Source organism: Maylandia zebra, linkage group LG11 (assembly GCF_041146795.1).
Source record: "Maylandia zebra isolate NMK-2024a linkage group LG11, Mzebra_GT3a, whole genome shotgun sequence".
Classification (NCBI taxonomy): domain Eukaryota; kingdom Metazoa; phylum Chordata; class Actinopteri; order Cichliformes; family Cichlidae; genus Maylandia; species Maylandia zebra.
Window position 1 is genome coordinate 20,438,529 of NC_135177.1, and position 19,717 is coordinate 20,458,245.

At 40.4% G+C, this 19,717-nt stretch overlaps 1 protein-coding gene and 1 long non-coding RNA gene across 2 annotated transcripts; both read left to right on the plus strand.

Annotated features, from left to right (window-relative positions):
- The first annotated feature begins 7,939 nt into the window (after nucleotides 1-7,939).
- Nucleotides 7,940-11,011, plus strand: LOC101465511 (uncharacterized). The gene is made up of 3 exons (XR_190938.3): nucleotides 7,940-8,078; nucleotides 10,125-10,291; nucleotides 10,403-11,011. It is a non-coding gene; the product is annotated as an uncharacterized LOC101465511 (long non-coding RNA).
- A 1,812-nt stretch (nucleotides 11,012-12,823) lies between these two features.
- Nucleotides 12,824-17,735, plus strand: glipr2l (GLI pathogenesis-related 2, like). Its single transcript, XM_004541410.3, has 5 exons — nucleotides 12,824-13,156; nucleotides 13,729-13,837; nucleotides 15,546-15,649; nucleotides 16,063-16,140; nucleotides 16,782-17,735. The coding sequence occupies exons 1-5, from the start codon at nucleotides 13,144-13,146 to the stop codon at nucleotides 16,946-16,948; spliced, it is 471 nt and encodes a 156-aa protein (XP_004541467.1). The 5' UTR covers nucleotides 12,824-13,143; the 3' UTR covers nucleotides 16,949-17,735.
- The last annotated feature ends 1,982 nt before the right edge of the window (nucleotides 17,736-19,717 follow it).

Consider the following 19,717-nt stretch of genomic DNA (forward strand, 5'->3'; position numbering starts at 1 on the left):
CCTCACGAGGGAAGTAATGAGACTTAATGGGAGTTAATGGGGTTACACTGATCAGGAGAGCAGAGAGACCCCAGGTTAATACCGCTACTAACAGGACAGAGACTGAGTGAGGGGGGTATACACACACACACACACACACACACACCCAATATAAAGGCCTATCTCAGCATTCGCACCTCAGCCTGAAATCATTAGATTGTTATAACACTTCTCAGTTTAAGAATTATACATGAGCCCTCTGGAAGGTTCCAGCTTTGATTTTCTTGTCCTATGCAACTGTTAGGGTTATACAAGCTGTGTGTGTGTGTGTGTCTGTGCACATGTATGTGTGTTTGTGTGCACGTGTGTGTGTTTGAAACAGTGTGCTCTTTCAAGTCTTGCGCGCTTAGCAGCAGTTAATGAGATCAGGGTGAGTGTTACCTGTGTGCAGGGCCTTTGATGAAATATGTTCAGAAAGAGAGAGAGAGGGGGGGTCTCAGAGAATGAGATGGGAAGAGAGAGCTACGAGGAGCAAGGAGGGAAGAAAGTGTCACTGTGTGTGTGCACGCATGTGTGCGCGGAGTGATATATAGAGATAGCTTGAAGAAAATAGAGAGGATATAGAGGGGATAATAGTGAAAAAGAGAGGGAGTGGGTGCAGAAGCAGGGAAAAGTGACAGAGAGCAGAAGGGGAGGCATTCATTTTTAATCGAGAAGAAAAGTCACCGCAAAAAAGAAGAAGAAAGGCAGACGGATGAGACCCATTCACTTATAGCCACTCACAAAGAGACACACTTTATCCACACACCTACAAACACTCAAACATTTTCATGCACACCCAGAGAAAACATGCACAAACCCGCTGACAGCTTTACTTAAAAGCAAATCATGTTTGGTCTGTTTAGCTCTGTTCACTTGAAAGGTGGTATTGCACTGAATTTTTTTTTTCTTTTCAATAAGGGAGAGTTTGGATTATTTTTTCCTTCATCATAATCAGACTGAAATCCTCCTTTTTAACTCTAATACTTTAATTCTAATTACTAAACACACGCACAACGAGCTCTAGGCTGGGAGGGTCTTTATCCCTTGGGACAGAAAGAAGGAGAGACTGTAGGAAACAAAGCCAGACGGAGCCAGAAAATGAGAGCGAAAAAAGAAACAGACAGTTGAAAGTGAAAAAATGGGGAGAACTAAACAAGTGGGGATAAGAGTACTACTTTGCGCTCCACTATTTCATTGAAGGCTGGCTTAAAACCACTTCGATTTATAAATGGCAGGGCCAGCCCACAGCACTCCAACAACGACTTAAAGGTATATTTTATTTGATGAGGTAAATGGCAGCAAAAATACAAATGTGCCATTTAAGAACGAGTAGGTGAGCCCAAAGAAAGGTTCTGTAATATTGAAGAAGTTTTTAATCCGAACCTACCTGGAGACAGTATATATTCAAATGCATTAAAAAAATGATTTCTTGCTGATTTGCAAAGGAGCGCCTAAAGCCAGGTTTTGCCACTGCTTCTGCAGAATTTTTTCTCCTGCTTCACTGATAGTGTTTTTGGTGCGTATGTTCCCGAGAGGGCGTCGTTATATCTGCCAAAGAGCACTTATTTAATAACACAAAAGTCAGTCATGGTCCAAAATGTGGCAGAAAGATGAGAAAAAGCTTCATTTTGGTCAATTGCCTGATTAAAAATGTATTCACCAGACTCCCTTTTGCCTTCAGAATTGCCTCAATTCTTCATGTCATAAACATTATCGTTCATGATAACATGAAACATTGTTGCGGATTTCTCGGCAGTGCATCATTGATGTGATTTACCTGTTCCACCACATCCCAAAGGTCCTCTATCAGATTGCAATCTGGTGACCATGGAGGCCATTTGATCACTGTCAATTCATTGTCATGGTCAAGAAACTAGTTTAAGATGATTTGACCTTTTTGACATGGCGTATTATCCTACTGGAAACAGCAATCAGAAGATGGATACGCTGTACAGTGTGGTCATAAAGGTAGGCTGAGTGTCTTACTCTCCTTACCCCCAGCTGGTCACAGCAGATGGCTGCCTCTCCCTAAGCCTGGTTCTCCCAGAGGTTTCTTCCTGTTAAAACTCAGTTTTTCTGTCCCACTTTCGCCAACAGATTGCTCATTCTGTCTGGTTATTGAAGTTTCCTCTGTATTATTGTAGGGTCTTTACCTTACAGTATAAAGTGGCTTGAGGTAAATGTTGGCATCTGTTTATTGCCATAATAAAGAAATTTGAATGGAATTGAATTGATGTGTAAATGCCTAAATGCATTGTATTTCTGCCATTTGATTGGCTGATTAGATATTTGTGTTAATGAGACGTTTAGACATTATATCTACCAAATTAGTCAGTGATTGGTGAATTTAAATGCTGTGCATAATTAAGTCACTGTTCTTTTGGCACTGTTAAAAAACGAGCAGCAGAAGGTTAAAGTGTTCTTATCTGCCAGGCTAACCATTAGGATTGTTTTCTCGCTCTTTTATAAATACAAATGCCTTTCGATTGACCCAAACCTGTCCCAGAATGCACTAAATACCTACCACATTTACAACTATGTCCTTTGTACCTTAAAGCAACAACATTTAAAGGATTATCTGCTGTATTGCCAATCCAAAAGACAGATTCTCTGTGGGATCTAATAACACTTTACTGACCACTGGCCCGATGGGATTTCCGTTCAAACCAGATCTGAACATAAAAACGAAACAGTAAGGATGTTTCATCTTCCCCCAGGGGGCTATCTCCCTCTTTTAGCTCATTCCCTACTGTTATCTCTCCTCACATTGGCTGCTTTCATCCTGTTTCCAGAACTGAGATGATACACAACACAGGGAGACACACAAAATTAAAATAAATAAATAAATAAATAAAAAACCATACACACAGCAAGAGGAGGAAGCATATAGAAAAGAGAGATGCTCACACACAAACATACACAGACACACACGGTCACTTATATACAGACACAGCGGGCCCTATTTCAGGATGCTGTCAGCAGGGGGACAGAGGCTAGAGGAAACACAGGATGAATTCTCCTTTGCCTCATTCCATCACACTGCCATGACACCCCTATTTACCTCTTCCATCTATCTCCACACTGGCTGTCTACTACCTTGGCTTGTTTGTGTGTGTGTGTGTGTGTGTGTGTGTGTGTGTGTGTGTGTGTGTGTGTGTGTGTGTGTGTGGGTGCTTGTTGTGTGGGTATAGCTGTACATGTGCCACCCTAAGCACATTCACAGTGATAGAGTGAGTGAGTTGAGTTGAGCTGGATACTGTATATTGTGCACTGCGGTGTTAAAACATGCTGTACGGCCCATCAGCGTTTGTTTCTCAGGCTGAAACACTGACGCTCGCTCTCGCAGGAAGTTTCCTTATCAGCGTTTGCATTGGTACAATTCTGGATGTTTCCCAAGCAATTTCTCCAAATGATGAGCTCTTAATTCTGCTGCAGTACTTTTTTTTCTTATCAAGTCTTCGAGATGCTTGGGAACCCGGTCGTGATCCAATGCCTTTGCTTCACACCTCATACGTCCTCCTGCGATATGAGAAAGCCCCTTTCATTGGAGGGGTGGAGGAGCGTTCTATCCAATTCCCCAATCTCATTTTTGCTCTGAGAGAAATGTTCCTTTTCTTGATGCCTCTCGCACATGCACGTATACAGACACATTCTCACAAATGGTCTCTACCCTGCTGTCCTTCTATTCCCCAAGGCTACGGTCATGCATTTTCACTTCATATTAATTTTTTTTATTTGTACTTCCTGGCCTTCTGTGATTCATGACCACAAGAAGAGAGAATGAGCAGTGAGGGCAAACAAAATGAATATTAGCGGTACAGACATGCAGGATTGAGCTGTCCAGTGGCCTTATCGCTCACTGAAATATTTGCTTGCACTTCTCAAGGCAAACAAAAATGCTTTCTGAACTTTTGAGTTTTCTCTGTATCGACAGTGACTTACATTTATACTCACATATTTGCACTATAAGATTAGCCGATTTTGAGCGGTAGAAGTAGATTCTTGCACTTGTCACAAGAATTTCTGACTTCAGCATCCTTAGGCTAAATTAGTTTCCGAAGATGCATGTAGTTGAAGTTGACTATTTATTGGTAAATCCCACAGATACAGATACCTGAGAAGAGGTATGCAAATAAATTAGAATTACACTAGTGAAAGCTGGACAGTGCGTGCAAAAGCTCCTGTTACAGGCTTCTTCTTCTTCTTTCAGCTGCTCCTTTCAGGGCACAGCCTCAGGTATCTCCATCTCACTCCATCTCTTGCATCCTTTGCTGTCACGCCAACTGTCTGCATGTCCTCCTTACATCCATGAATCTTTTCTGTGGCCTTCCTCTTTTCCTCCAGCTTTGGCAGCGCCATCTTCAACATCCGATTCGTAGTAAATCCACCATCTCAACCTTGCCTCTTTTATTTAGTCTCCAACTCGCTCAACCTGAGCGGTCACTGATGGGTTTGTCTGGCACAGACCCACCGCTGGAACGAGACAATTCTACTACAATGGCAAAAGCAAGACGCAAGTCACCAAAGTTCTTTGGTAATCACGTGCACGAGGGACAGAACTGTGACGAGTGCTGTTCCTGATGCTTGAACCCCAGTCACTCTCAGTCAGCCCCCCCGTAGCACTGTTCTTTATTGAGGTTACATGAATATGCATAGTCTCATTAAGATATGACATCTTACATAGGTGTACATGTGAACAAAGAGTACCATCTGTGTGTATGTGTAAGTATGCGTGTGTGTGTATGTGGGGGGGGGGGGTGACCCCATGAACGAGTCACCTGCTAAACAAAAGGCACTTATACCTAAACGGACATAGATGTGATTCCAGAGCACTCTGGAATGCATACAGTCTTTGCAGACCACTAAGGATCACACATCCTATCACTACACAATCGATTATACACCTCTAAGAATATATGGTTATATATTTCTAAGCATAAATGACAATCCACAATATAAACCTAACAGTCACTCTGATGTACTCTTTTCTAATCACAAAGCAAGCCATACTATTTGTCAGATAATTGTTCAGGTTTAGTGAGTGGAATTAGCAGAGGTGAAGACCAGCATACAGCTACTGGCCACATGTGCTACAAGTGTCAGTCCAGGCTGTCAGACTCTTAATTATACAGCCTTTAAGTAATATAATTTAAACATCTTATAAAAGCTGGGAAACTTGGACACATCATCTCTACCACATTATAACCATGTTTATTTCTGCTGTAAAGTTGCACATTTTAATATGGGAGTCTAATCAAATTCTCATTTGGAGCCAGCTTCAAGTGGCCACTCATGTTAGTGCGGTTTTTGCCACTTTGAGGCTGTTTTAATTTTCCAGACATGGAGGCTGTTGCTTGTACGCACTGCATCTCTATCGAACATGACCTTCGTAAAAGTTAATGAAATTAGACTGCAATGGGCTGGATGCATTAATTCCAATCATGACTTACAGCCATGTGTGACAGTCAGGAAGACTATGCTTATATTTGTATTTGAGAGGGGCACAATGGTGCCAAATATCTTATTCTATGTGTAGTAATGCAACAATGCTCATTCACATTCGACTCTTCAGTGCAGTGAGGAGGCAATCAGTTCACAGCACTGGAGGAGCAGCAGATTGAAGCACAGATACAGTTCTGCATGTACTGATTAATATCATAATTTCCTATCTGCTAACACACTGAGAAAGTTCCTTAAATCTGCTCTAAAGCATGTTTGAAAATCTAGTCCGCTCAGGAGTTACTATTTTTATCATGAAATATTCATTAACATGTGATAGTCAAATACCCCAAGGACGTATGTATGAATATTTGAAGAGTGCTTACTTGCTGTAATGTGGTTTAAGATGTAATTCCTGCTGGGTTTGCAGCAGTTGGTTTGATTAAATTCCATGCACGAACTCAGTTCATAATACTCACACTCTGTTCATTGTGTCAGCTTAAACACAGCAGGGTGACAAATTGTTGCTCATATGAAAAGGCCTGCATATCCATATGCATAAGCAGTTCTTGGATATGCATGCCTACTGGTGGATGCAACAGACTGCAGGTGACCACTGGCAAAAAATATCCTTCCTATCGTTCAAGAGTTGATGGCTGAATATTATTCATGTCTCTCTCCCTCTCTCTCTTTCTTTCTATGTTTTTCTATGTGTGTGTGTGTGGGGGGGTGGGTGTGGTTGACAGTCTGCTGATGGACTAACACCTTTTTTCCCTCTCACTAGAGCTTTGGAGACCCATTCAACATAATAAATGTCCCTCAGATCCATCTATCTCTATATTCACAAGCATGCAATTAAGTCTGTAAGTATTCGGACAATCCAAAAATTGTCCTAGTAGTTTTCGTCCTCTGTCCATCACAGTGATCAACATGTGATTGAAGTGCAAATTTTCAGCTTAATTCAAGCGGTTTTAACAACATTTTGGGATTAACTGTTTGGGAATTACATACATTTTATACACAGGACCAAATTTTAAATATGAAGATAAATGATGAAAATCATTTTCCCTCGATGCCTGCATAGCCATGAGCCAGTGGACATCACTAAATGCCATGTCCCCTTTGCTGAAATGATTTGGTAGGCTTTTACTGCAGCCGGCTTAAGGTGTTATTTGTTTGTGGGTGTCTCATGCTTTTGTTTTGTCCTTCATAACTGAAAATCATTCTCTGTTGGGTTGACACAAGGTGACTGACTTTTTCATTAAAAATATGCCAATTCTTTGGTTTGACAAACTCTTTGGTTGCTTTTGTAGTATGCTTTGGGTCATTATCCACTTGTCAGTTTTTCAGCATTTGGCTGAATCTGAGCAGAGAGCATAGCCCTGTACGCTTCAGATCCTGCTACTTCCATCTCCACTCACATTATCAATAAAAGCTAGTGACCTGGTTCCACTGGCATCCATACATGCCCATGCGTAACACTGACAATCTTTCCTTCTTGTTCTTAAATGTAACCAGGGGTTTGCATCTTGTTGTAAACCAAAGATGTCAAACTCGTTTCACATCAGGGGGCACACACAGCCCTCTTTGATGGTAAGTGAGTCATTCCAGTGAAACTTTGCTTTCTACAAGTGTGAAGAAGTGTAATTACACATTTGATGTCTGTGATATTTAATATAAGAAGAAGAAAAACAAAGCATACAATTTCAACAGCAAATCTCAATTTTCTTTCAGTGTGATTAAAAAAAATGCTGTCAGTGTGACTCCTGGGGCTTAAAATGCAAGAAATAAAACATAAATGTGAAAAATTACAAAAAAGACTGTCCTTTAAATATAATGCAGGCTGTTAATTTTAATTCACAGTATTAATTTTTATTATTATTTTAAATTGTGGGCTCATTGTAAAAACAAATGATATTTTTAGAGAAACGATGAAATAATTTTAATTTCACTGTTTGTCTATTGCTTGTTTATTTTAGTGTAGCGTAATTGCTAATAGGGGAGGACTTTGTCAGCAGGAAAAGCTGTTAAAATGATCCAAATATAGCTCAAGGTCAACAAATTTTCCAACACTGTCCAGTGGACTAGATTGGAGTCTTTGTCGGGCCCCGGGGCCTCGTTTTTGACACCCCTGTTGTAAACGTTCTGTATTCCATTCAGCAAGAAATCACTTGACAAGCTCTAGACTTTGACAATAATACACTTACCTCCCCCAGATTTTGACAATGATACACCTACCTCCCCCAGAGTGTTCTTGAGTTGGCTAGACATTTAGAGGCTAGAACAGGGGTGGGCAATCTCAGTCCACAAGGGCCGGTGTCCCTGCAGGTTTTAGATCTCACCTTGGGTCAACACACCTGAATCACATGATTAGTTCATTACCAGGCCTCTGGAGAACTTCAGGACATGTTGAGGAGCTAATTTAGCCATTTAAATCAGCTGTGTTGGTTCGAGGACACATCTAAAACCTGCAGAGACACCAGCCCTCGTGGACTGAGATTGCCCACCCCTGGGCTAGAAGATTTTCTTCTTCTTCACCAAGGAAAGAATTTCACGATCATCCACTTTAGTCATATTCTGTGGACCTTAAGGGTTTTTTTTTTGGTGTTGCTGACCTGGTAAGTGCATTCATTCTTTTTTAAAATGTACCGGATTTTCAATTTGGCCACTTCAAGTTTTTTGCTAGTTCTCTGATTGGTTCATACATGTATCCGTTCTCTTTGACTTATTCTTATCAGGGATGGGGCGTCTAGAGCCTGTCACAGCTACCATAGCGCAAAGGCAGGTTACACCACGGTCCAGGCCTTCATATTAAGAGTTCCAGTGACCAGCTACCAAATGAAAGTTTAATATGCATTTTTTTTATCTGCTTAATTTGTCATAAAATAGAGAAAAAGACTCATCTTTCTGCGAAACTGCTTGTCAGTCAATTGTCTAATTAACTTTGAGATTCTGAAAATGAGGGGATATGTATGAAAATGATTTTAACTCCTAAACAGCTGAGGTGATGCTTTTGTTTACCCCTTGTATTAAAGCTGAAATCATGCACTGCAGTGCTGTACTGAGGCAAAACTACAACAATTGTGTCGCTGTGCAAATACGTGCAAACCTAATTGTGGCGTTTAAGGGAACTTTATTTAACGCTAACCTGAAGAAACACCTTAGCATTCCCAAAGCAAGGTCATGAAAAAGTACTTAATGATACAAGCACAGCCCAAAATAAACCAAAGAGGCACCATCTAGAAATACAAAATTAGCAAGCCGCCAAGCCCAGCCACAAAAGCTGTCCTAGATGCTGAGAAAAGCGCCTTCGGGAGCCCATGCAGAATGCTTAAGGCTGGGTTGTTATTTTCAGAGGCAATAATTAGGGTCTGTAGTGTCAAGAATTCTCCCTGGCTCTGCAAATATTATTTTGTATGACAACTATTAAATGGCATTAAATCAGCCCAAGAAGCGTATTAGCTATGTTACTTGGGCATAACTATTTAAACTTGAATATGCATAATGCCGGGTGAAAAGAAGCAGAGCAGAAGGAACGGGCAGCAGATCCAAATGCTAAAAAGAGTTAGAAAGCCTCTTTAAACACTAAGAGCTAGAAGGAAATTGAAATTATGTACAAACAGATGGACGAGTGGGAAAAAGTTGATTGAATTCACTTTCTTCCTTGATATCAATTAGTCATGACCCCCTTAGACTTAATACTAAATTATAAATACCTTTGCTGGAACCTGTCAATTATTACACACATCACTTTTAAATGGAACTAAAGGGCCCTTGAAATAAGTAATTACTGAAGATTATTATATGCTGTCGGAGACATCACCGACCCGTCGACTGACAATTGATGCGTGAGAGCCTGCAGTTTTCTGAGAGACTGGCAGTCTCCTTGTTTTAATCAAAACATGACACATCAATCAATGTCAAGGTCAAATAATACTTGTTAGTGCTGCTCCCATAGATCCACATCTATGTTACTTTCTCCTCTTTTCACAGTTCAAGGTATCAGCTGACACACAGTTCTCCACACACTTCCTGTGAACATGCATAAATGAATGCACGCTTGCTGAAGTGTGTGGTTTGAGTGCGTGCATGTGTGTCTGTATGAGAATGAGGATGTGAGGATAATTTAATTATGGTCCAGATAGAGTGGGTTACTGGGGTTAATATCCTGCATGCACTCTGTTCCTCTCCGGACACAGTAATTGCTTTAAGCACATTAGGAACTTTATTGACTGTGATGGCCTTTTAAGACATTACATTTCTGCTGCTTAGTGTCAGACAAGCGTCGTCCAGCTCTTACTGTCTCCCACTATCTCGTTTTCTTTCTTTCCCACTCCAAGCCTTCCCTCTCCTACCCCTGTCACTCTCTTCTTTATGCATGTGTCTCCTTGCCTGTATCGGCTTAATTGAGGCTCCATAAATATGATGAGATTTGTATAGCGCCTCATCCGTAGAGGCGGCTTGATGAGGTTTGACTGGCAGGTGATTAACTCCTCTTAACCCACAGAATCATTTGTCCTCCATGGAACAGTTGCACTAATGACACCATAAAAGACTTCTTCATGTGTCAAATTCTGGAGCGGAGCTCTGGAGAGAGAGAATCCAACAACTGCCTGGAAAAAAAAAGTGCAGCCCCCTCACTTTCTTTTTTTTTTTTTTCTCAGCCGAGATCAATCCTCTCAACACCCCCTCAGTAGATGTCTCCATTTTCACTCAACTAGACCCCTTAATAAGGATGGAGGTTAATGGAAGGAGTTATTAAAAAGTCCTCACCTTCCTCCTGGGACCGCTAAAGAGGAATTATATGAAACTAAGTGCACTTACAGCCCCAGTATGAGTTATTTCATATTTCTGTTCTCATAAATCCACATCCACTGCAGTCATGACAGGAGTGGAAAACCTGTTCTGTTCAAGAAAGAATTTGGTTTTCTCTTCTCTTTAGGACAAGACCTGCGGGAAGATTCCTCGGAGGTTTCAAGTGGAAAAAAAAAAAGAAAATTACAGGTTGACGGTGTGGTGGTCCGGGATACGAGACCTGGAGAAAGAGATAGGGATGGGGAGAGAAGTTAAGGAACGATGTCACAGCTGACAGGGAGGAGAGCCAAGCAATATCTAGTCAAATGTGGTGGTCCGGGATACGAGACCTGGAGAAAGAGATAGGGATGGGGAGAGAAGTTAAGGAACGATGTCACAGCTGACAGGGAGGAGAGCCAAGCAATATCTACAGCAGATAAGGACAGTGTGCAGAGATAAATGATCTAATATCTGCATGGATCAATGTCTGTACTGTCCCTCTAAAAGGGGCTCTCCTTATAAATTGTGCTATCCCTGTTACCACATGCATACAAACACACACTTTCGCACTGCGTATACTCTTTGATATTACACACTCAACAACTATCTCAATTAGTACGAATTAAGATATATTGCTGTAAAGTTCCGGCGTGTCGAGAGCACTACGTAAATGTCTTCTTCCAGCTGTCCAGTCCCATCACTCTGCAGATGGTAGCAGGGAGGAAATCTATTTGTTAAGATAGCACTATCCAGCTAATGAGAAATCAAGTGGCTTGACTTTTCACATGAATCCCATCATGTCCACTCGTATTATGAAACCAGGATGCCATTAGTTGCACTTAGTGTGACTAATGGCCACACTGAGTACCTTTGCTAACAGACCCACCTTGTGGCAAATGAAATAATTACAATTCAAAGCATCACAGAGTTTGTCAGTAAAGTCTTATTTTCATTTATTAAAGATGAGTGGATGATTGCCTCAGTAGGATATATAACTAACTTTAGCTATGTCTCACACTTATTTAACCACCATTTCTGGATTTGTTCTTGAATTTTTGGCCCAGAGAACAGCACATACGTCGTCTGACAAAACAAGGACCCATTTTCCCCACTTTTCCAAATTTCACATTTTTAAATGCTGAATCATTTCATTTTCATTGCATCTCATTAGAGACCAACACCTGAAGCCTATACTGCAAATTAACATTCAGCTGACTCATTTACGAAGTTGTCTTTGGGATTACCATGTATTGTATTCACGGCATGAACTGCTGCATCAGTTGCCAGAACAGCAAAAATTACAAACCGTTGCAGAGAGCATAGCCTCAGTACAGAGCTACTTTCATCTACCCCCTTATTCACAAGGGGTCGCCTCTGCAGGTAGTTCAACATATTTGATTTAGCAGATTTTTACACCAGATGTCCTTCCTGACACAACCCCAAAGGGATTTGTGTATCCGTCTGGGATCAAAACAGGGATCTTTCACTTGTTAGGCAAGTGTGTAAACCGCTGCCCTACGTAGTCAAATATAAATCCTTTTAAGTCTGAGAGGTTTTACAGCGGTCCTCTAAACTACACGATAACACTAGCACAGCAGTAGGCTCACGAAATATACAACTGTTTATTCTGTTCAGTTGTTGAGCATGTCAGCATTACTGCCAAATGCAAAATACAGCTGAAGACATGATTAGTTTTGTATTTATGTCATTATAAATAGACTGTCAAGATTTTATGGCGTGCATCCATCAGTCTTTAAAATATCTGCATATTTGCAAGACGTTTAAATATCTTGATCCTACGTGCATTCATATTCCGTGCTGCGTGTCCTCATTGGCCTTGATTTATTCAAGCCCAGCAAACTGTGGCTGAACAACTGGGAAATTAGCCAGTAAAGACTCTGCATCATCTGCTTTTAAACATTAAGCAGTTTCCTCAGAGCACTTTGGTGCTGACACAATGAAATACTATTGATGGCAGTAAGAAAGCTGTAAGAGTGTTTTGTTTTCTAAAGTATTCTTTACACAAGCTGTAACATGAAGAAAATACTCCAGACACGATTTCCAAAGCAGAGTCAGACAGATGTGTGATAAAATATGAGGTAATTCTATGTGAGGTTTTGCTGCAAGCCAGCCCTGCTTTTATTATTTATTTTGAAATGACAAATATCTTTGGTAGAAGACATGGATAAAGTGTGGTGGGTAACATAGCAAAAGCTCTGCAGCTTTTCTGTAGCATGATGAATATTGAATCACTTTGTTTCAAGGGGAAATTTGTCAGTTACTAATTTCAATCCAGGGAGGGAATTAAGGAATCGCTCATTTTCATTTGGGTGCACTGGGAATAACAATGGAACATATTGATCCTCGGGGTATTAAACGAGTTCCCAGTAGTGAAAGTGAAAGACATTTATTGTCCTTAGTGCACACTATTTAGCTTAATTCTTCATCATGAACATGTAGATTGTGAGAAAAGAAGTACAGGGCTACCAGGGGCAATGTTTTCCTGAATATTAGGAGTTCAGAGCCATATATGGGCATGTGTCTCACAGAGATGATGTCACCAGTGACTGCAGGGGCTCCCCTGCTTGGGTGTGTGCTTCTCTAGGCCAGAAAGGAAGAAGTAGGGCATGCAGATAGTATGGTGTGTGGCCAAAGGAGGGACAAATGAAAAAGAGGAATAGTTGAGCAATAATTGTTACATCCCGATAGAGCTAAAGGGGAAGACTGCAAAAGTTTATGTGAGTTCACGGTAGAATGAGACAGGAAAAACCAAGAAATAAATGCATTAGAAGCACTGTCAGAGTGCCAGCATTACACTGAGGAGAGGCTGCTTCTAGTTTGCTCTAAGCTTGTTCCTGATCTTACTTGAAGGCTTCCTGTGTCAGCAACATGGGAAAATCAGGTAAGCAGATATTACACCCTGAAGCTTTTGATGTTTATTGTTAGCTGAACTTTGTCCCCATGTAGCTGTACAAGAGCCATGTTTGTTTACTGTCTGCATTTGTGGGCAATGCTCTTTTAAAATTAGAACAGACCACATACAGAAGTCTAAATCTAATTTCTGTCCGATGTCCTTTTCCGTTATTAATTTACTGTCCTCTTTGATGGCACTAAATTGTAAGGTAAGATTAATAGTGGTGCTGCATGCTTTCTCTCAGCCTTGTTGTTTCTGCGGGGCTGTTTCAATGTGCCTATTGTGTGAGTGCTCAAGAGACTGTGAGACTCATGAAAAGCCCCATGAGTGATAGGCACCAGTGGTGGTGGTGGTGGTATGGGGGAGGGGGCTGATCCAGATGATGTTTTCTACTTCATCACCTGTCACCAAGTTGGTACTCGCTATCTGAGGTCACTCAGGCTGTAGGTTTCAGCTTGAGTTTGTATTCTACAACCTTCCCCGAGTCTTCATGTTGCATCATTACGTCTGTTTTGTCAGAGGCTGACTTAGTCTTCCTGTCTGTCCTGTTTGTCTCCCAGCCTCAAAGCAGTTTGCTGAGGAGGTGCTGCGGTGCCACAACGACTACAGGATGAAGCACCAGGCTCCTCCGCTAAAGTTGAGCAGCAAGTTGAGCAAAGAGGCTGCCCGGTGGGTTAATGCACAAACAGATCAAATTAGAAACCTAATTAGCAAGGACTGCACATACTAGTCACTGTCAAACTGCTCCAGATAACAGTGACAGTTCCAGCGTAGCCTGTCAGATGCAATAACCACAAATTATAAAAAATATATCTTGGGTGTTTGGTTTGTTTTCATTGTGATTACAGGTTTTGTTGACAATTTGTTGTCACTAATTGCAGCTGCATTAGCATTTTATTCAAATGAAGTTTGAATAAAGCTTCATTTCCACTAGACTCTTAGAGAAGCTCCACAAGAGAGTTAAATCTCTCGAGTATGTCAGCTTGTCCACCGCTGTCAGGAAGGACCGAGGCAGCTGTCATAAAAGTCTTTCTCCATTTTCTTGAACATGTGTGATGGTGCAAAGCAACAATAACATGGCGCTAAAAACCTCTTCAGTTGTGTGATCCCTCACAGGAACATTTGAAGCACAATTAAAATGACAGTATTATTTTAAAAGCCATGTATGAACTTAACTGTAATATCTATCAGTATTCCAATATCAGTATTGGAATTTTGAGATAATCTGATGCTTGCATGGAAAACTCAGTTCACTGGAACTCGACGAATGGGGTCTGTCTCACTCTTTGTGTAAACTGACTGGGCACACAGCTCTTACACGCTGTGTGTCTTGGACATGATTTGTGTATGAAAAACATAAATAAACTAAGTTTAAAGCACAGTTCAGCCTAAATGGATAACAGATCTCACTGCTTCCACAACATATGTTTTTCTTTTCATCCAAAAACCCCAAATGACCTCGACAAGGAAGAATTTAACATGTATTCTGGATCCACAGCACATTGTGTGGGTCAATCAGGCCACTGCACACCTATATGAACAGCTATGCTAACATGTGAAAACTGTAGAAACTACCTTGGAATTGATTATAAATTAGAATAATCTGGACACTACTCCTGAATTATATCACTACAAAGTTCATAGGACAGCAGTTACTCCTATATGTTTGTAGTGAGTTAACTTTATGACTTTACAACATCAAATTAGTCTATGAAAATTTATTTTGACCCCTTGAAATGATCCAAGGGTTGGGCTAACCCAGATTGTTTACAGAGGAAATGGTTTCTGTTTCTGCCCCACAGGTTTAAGGTTGTTGTTCTGTTTCTTGTAGAAGTGGAGAGCAGGATATTGCAGCAAGCTTTAAAAATGTGAAAGCTCTTGAAATTATTCTTGATGAAATATGTCTGTATAAGTTCCCAATCATCCAGGTAGTCCTTTGAGCTTTTCAAAAAGAAAGAAACTAGACTTATTTAAGAAGAAAACATCTCGTCTAAGACCTTTCATCCAACAGGCTCCTTCAGTTTTTAAAGCAAAAGCTGGAGTATTGCAGATATTTTGAGTGGGGGGGGTCGAAGCACCTAGGAAGAGACTGATAGTCCAGTCTTGAGATCCCTTACCAGGTGCTTCAACCCCCACTCACACCTTGCCTGACAACGGCCATCTCCAAAATATCTGGAGACTGTTCACTGTTTGTTTTTAGAACTGAAGAAGTCTCTGACATGACAAGCGAAATTTCTTTCCTTTTTTCCTAGCTCTTCAATTTACTGATGAAGACTTGGACTTTTTAAAGTGTGCATCCACACATGCATCACCCAAAGTATAAATGGGAATTAACTCAAGCAGTACACTGTACAATTTTCTTTGTCTCTCTTTACAGTTATGCTGAAAGTCTGGCCAGCACACGGATCCTAAAACACAGCGTGGAGTCCAGTAGAGGGAGCTGTGGCGAAAACCTGGCTTGGGCCTCGTATGACCAGACAGGTTATTTTCTGCATTTGAATTTGTCTAAACTTTACAGTAATTCAGATGTCCTGTACATGTAGGTTTCTGTGAGAATGTGGCAGGAAAATCTAATAAGACACCTTCTTCCACAGATGCATTATTTTAGCCTGTGATGCCTAAATTAGATCCTCTGTGGTGTCTGCCAAACCCTGCAAGTGAACAGCTGGGATCCATTTCCCTTCCACTTCAGATACTATGACTCAGTGCAGAAATATGTCAGCACAGACCGGTGTATTTCACAAGATACACACACAGTGAGGCACAGCGTGACAAAAAGTGCAGCACTGTAAGCAGGAGCTTAAGGAGGATTTGTAGAGTGCTTTCTGCTTACTGTGTGACACAAGGCTAATTTGATTTTCCTTTAAGTTCAAGCCAGTTGTTTGCATGTGCAGGTAAGGATGTGGCAGACCGCTGGTATGATGAAGTGAAACAGTACAACTTCAACCGTCCCGGTTTCTCCTCTGGCACCGGTGAGATTCATGCACATCTATCTCTAACTGTCTTTTTTCATCTTCTTTTTTTCCAGTTTGTTGTTTTCTCTGTTTCTTTGTCGTTTTTTTGTTTACTCGATGTCAGCTTCTCCCTCTCAGTGTCACATTTATTCAGGCATGGAGAAGGTTGTTGTTATTCTTGTGCTGATGTCACACCTCAGACAACGTGCAACTGCTTGACTGTGACCAGCCAAGGAGAAACTGAGGGGAAATTACAATCCTATGCATCACTTCTAACCCTGCATGTCACATCCACTGTGCCTTAATTCCTCCAGATGGTTTCCCATAGCCTCAGACACCAGTGTACATGAGCTGGTGTAACTTAATCACACATGAAGCAGATCACTAGTAGGCCATCGCAGTGATTCACACTGAGTCATGCAAAGTTCCCTTAAGAAAGGACTAAAGCGGTCGAGGCAAGAGGAGAGATTTCGAAGCGATGAATGAGAGAGGAATTAAAATTCCTGTGTCTGCAAATATTTGGATAAACTGAAGAGCGTGTGAACTTAGCCTCAACTGTTCACTACAGTAAAAGCACGTTTCTCTCTCTCTTACGTGGTCCAGATTTTGCCTTTCTAATTTCTTTCTATTCATCATTTCTCCTTTTATATGTCGCCTAGGCCATTTCACAGCAATGGTGTGGAAGAGCACTAAACAGCTGGGTGTCGGTAAAGCCATTGCATCAGATGGTTCTTCCTTTGTGGTGGCCAGATACTACCCAGCAGGGAACATCACCAACCAGGGACACTTTGAGAATAATGTCCTCCCAGCCAAAAGCAGCTCTTAAAGAGATATTGATCTCCTGGCCTGACTCGGGCCAGAAAAGGTATTTATTCAGTTTTCCAGAAGAGAAGTTGCTGCTCGAACTGCTGTGGAGCACATTGAGGTGATAACCACTTTTTGCTGTACTACAATTTTGGATGAATTTTGATGATACAAAGCAGGCTTTAAGTCCTATGTTTATATTTTGGAAGGAACTGTGTGTGTTCATAATGAAAGATTTACCACTGTTTGATGTTTGCTAACAGTACATTTCCACTGACCATGGTGACTAATCTTATTTTATAGTTGTTGGGGTTTTTCCACCCCTATGGCATCATTTTCCTTTTAATACGATCACAGACTGAAACAGACATACTGTCCTTCACATCTGCTTTTGATGCTGCTTTTATATGTGGGAGTTAATTCAGTCAAAGGAACAGGCAATACTCATTAACAGTGGTCATTGCTTGTAATTTGATGATTCATCTGGATCAGTGTGCAGGCTTTTTTTTTTTTTTAACAAAGCACCCAGTAAATGTCAAATGTAGGTAGATCACCCACACTAGCAAGTAGATATTTGTACCAAAAATGTTATGCAACAGAACACTGCACTTTAGTGTCAGTGACACATATACATAGTACGTATTATTTTCCCTTATTTTTTTTATAGTTGTGTTTAAGTTTAAATGATTAACCAGTGATCAGTCATTGTGCTCTTGCCTCTACTTGTCAAAACAGACCCAGCATTTCCTCATCTATGCCTTGTATTTTAACCACTTTTGTACAATAAAAAAAATCATTTGGCATCTCTCTGTGATTGTTTTTTGTTTTTGTTTTTTTCTTTTTTGTGGCATTGTTATATGTAAGTTGTGAGGGTGAATTTTCAGTTTAGGTCACATACACTTAAGATTGCCTTCCAAAAACATTAAAACAATTACTTGTAATGTTTGTTTAAGATACAACCTGCGGCCAGTTAAATAAAGGTCATCGATATACAATATATTGTGCCAAGCATATTTTATACAGTCTTCATTTATCTCACACATTTAGGCCACAAGACAAGACAGTTTTTTGCAGTTTTGCCTTTGTACATGACCACAGCGCATTGGAAATTGACTGATCATAAATATGTATGCGTGCAGACTTTCAGCTGTAATTCAAGGGATTTTAGAAAAAAACTGCATTAACTATTTTGGAATTACTGACATTTTTATACATCCACCTCACTCATTTTCATAGGCTCAAATCAATTAACATTAACATGGTTTTTAATATTTGGATAAATATTGTTTGCGCCCAATGACTGCCTGATATCTAGACCAAATGAAAGTCAATAAATGCTCTGTTCTTCTGAGCCTTTACTGCAACCACCTTCTTTGTGGGTCTTTCTGCATTAAGTTTTATCTTCAATAACTGAAAGGCTGCTCTGCTGAACTAAGATTAGGCAACTGACTTTTTACAGAACATCCCATTTGTTTGCTTCTTGGGCTGCCTTTGCTGTTTGCTTTTGCTTCTTACCTAATCGCTTTGTCTGGGTCAGTCAGAGTACAGCCCTGTACACTGCACAGTTCATCCTGCTGCTTCTATCAGCAGTCACATCATCATTCTCTTCTGTTTTTTTTCTCCATACAGGTGATCCAGGTGTTTTGTTTGTTTTTCTTTTTTTTTTCTTCCCCCCCCCCTTCTCACCATCTCTTCTCCCCTTTGGTTTTCTTTCTCTCCCTCTCTTTCTTTCATTCTTTCTCCCTGTCCTATCCCCCAGTCATGTCTGTCCCGTTTGTAGCAACTGAAAATAAAATAAATTCATAATTATAATAAAGGTCAATCAAATGGACCAATATGGCAAGGCCATGATGATCCACTTGGTAAAATAAATCGCTTGGCATCTTTCTTGGCCTCAAGACAACAATTCTGATGGCTAAAGATCCAAACGGGACACAAAAAGTAAAAAAAAAAAAAAAAAAAGCAGTCACATCATCAATAAACAGGCATTATATCCATATTTGACAGATGATGTGGTACGCTTTGGATCATGAGCTGTTTCTTTCCTTCTTCATACTTATTTCTTCCACCATTCTAGTACTATATATTGGAGATAAAATATCTGAATTCCAGGAGCAGGACCACGACTCCAAACATGCCCCTTCTGGGTCTTATCTATATATGACAACCCCAGTTCTAAGGGCTGTTCGTTCTTATTTCCATGCCCCACCCTCCTTGCCCTTTTTTCAATTCCTTCACTTCTTCACTTTTCATTAGTTCATGTGCCTTTATTCACCTTTATCTACTAAATAACGCTGCAAAACCTAAACTGAGGATGTGGGCCCAGCTAATGAATCCTCTTTCATCTGTTTTCTGGAAAAGTCTAATTTGGATTTCTTGTTCTTGCTTGTAACTGGTCTTTTGCACCTTGTTGTAAAATGTCTGTATTCATATTTTCTGCATTTGTGACGGCATCTCTTGATTATAGACTTTGGCAATAAACCTTTTCAATATAATTCTTGCCTTAGTTAAATTCTGTGAAGTGGTTTTTCTTAACCATGGAAATAATTCTGCAATCATTTACTTGTCGTCTGTGATCTGTCAGACTCTTTGCTGTTGCTTAGCTGGTCAGCGCATTCTTTCTTTTTAATAATCTAACAAATTGTTGATTTAGTCACTTGGTGGATTTGGTTTTTCAGCCAACTGACGACCTTCCTCACTTGCACTGATATCGTTTAACTTCATATTTTTAAATTACAGTAAAATGCTATAAAACACTGCTTCATTCCTGCTTCATTTGTAATGAAATTAC

Excerpts from the sequence above, each read along its gene's own strand:
- glipr2l (XM_004541410.3), top strand. Across the intron at positions 13,838-15,545 it reads TTGAGCAAAGAGGCTGCCCG|TTATGCTGAAAGTCTGGCCA; the intron begins GTGGGTTAATGC and ends CTCTCTTTACAG. Across the intron at positions 15,650-16,062 it reads GGCCTCGTATGACCAGACAG|GTAAGGATGTGGCAGACCGC; the intron begins GTTATTTTCTGC and ends TTGCATGTGCAG.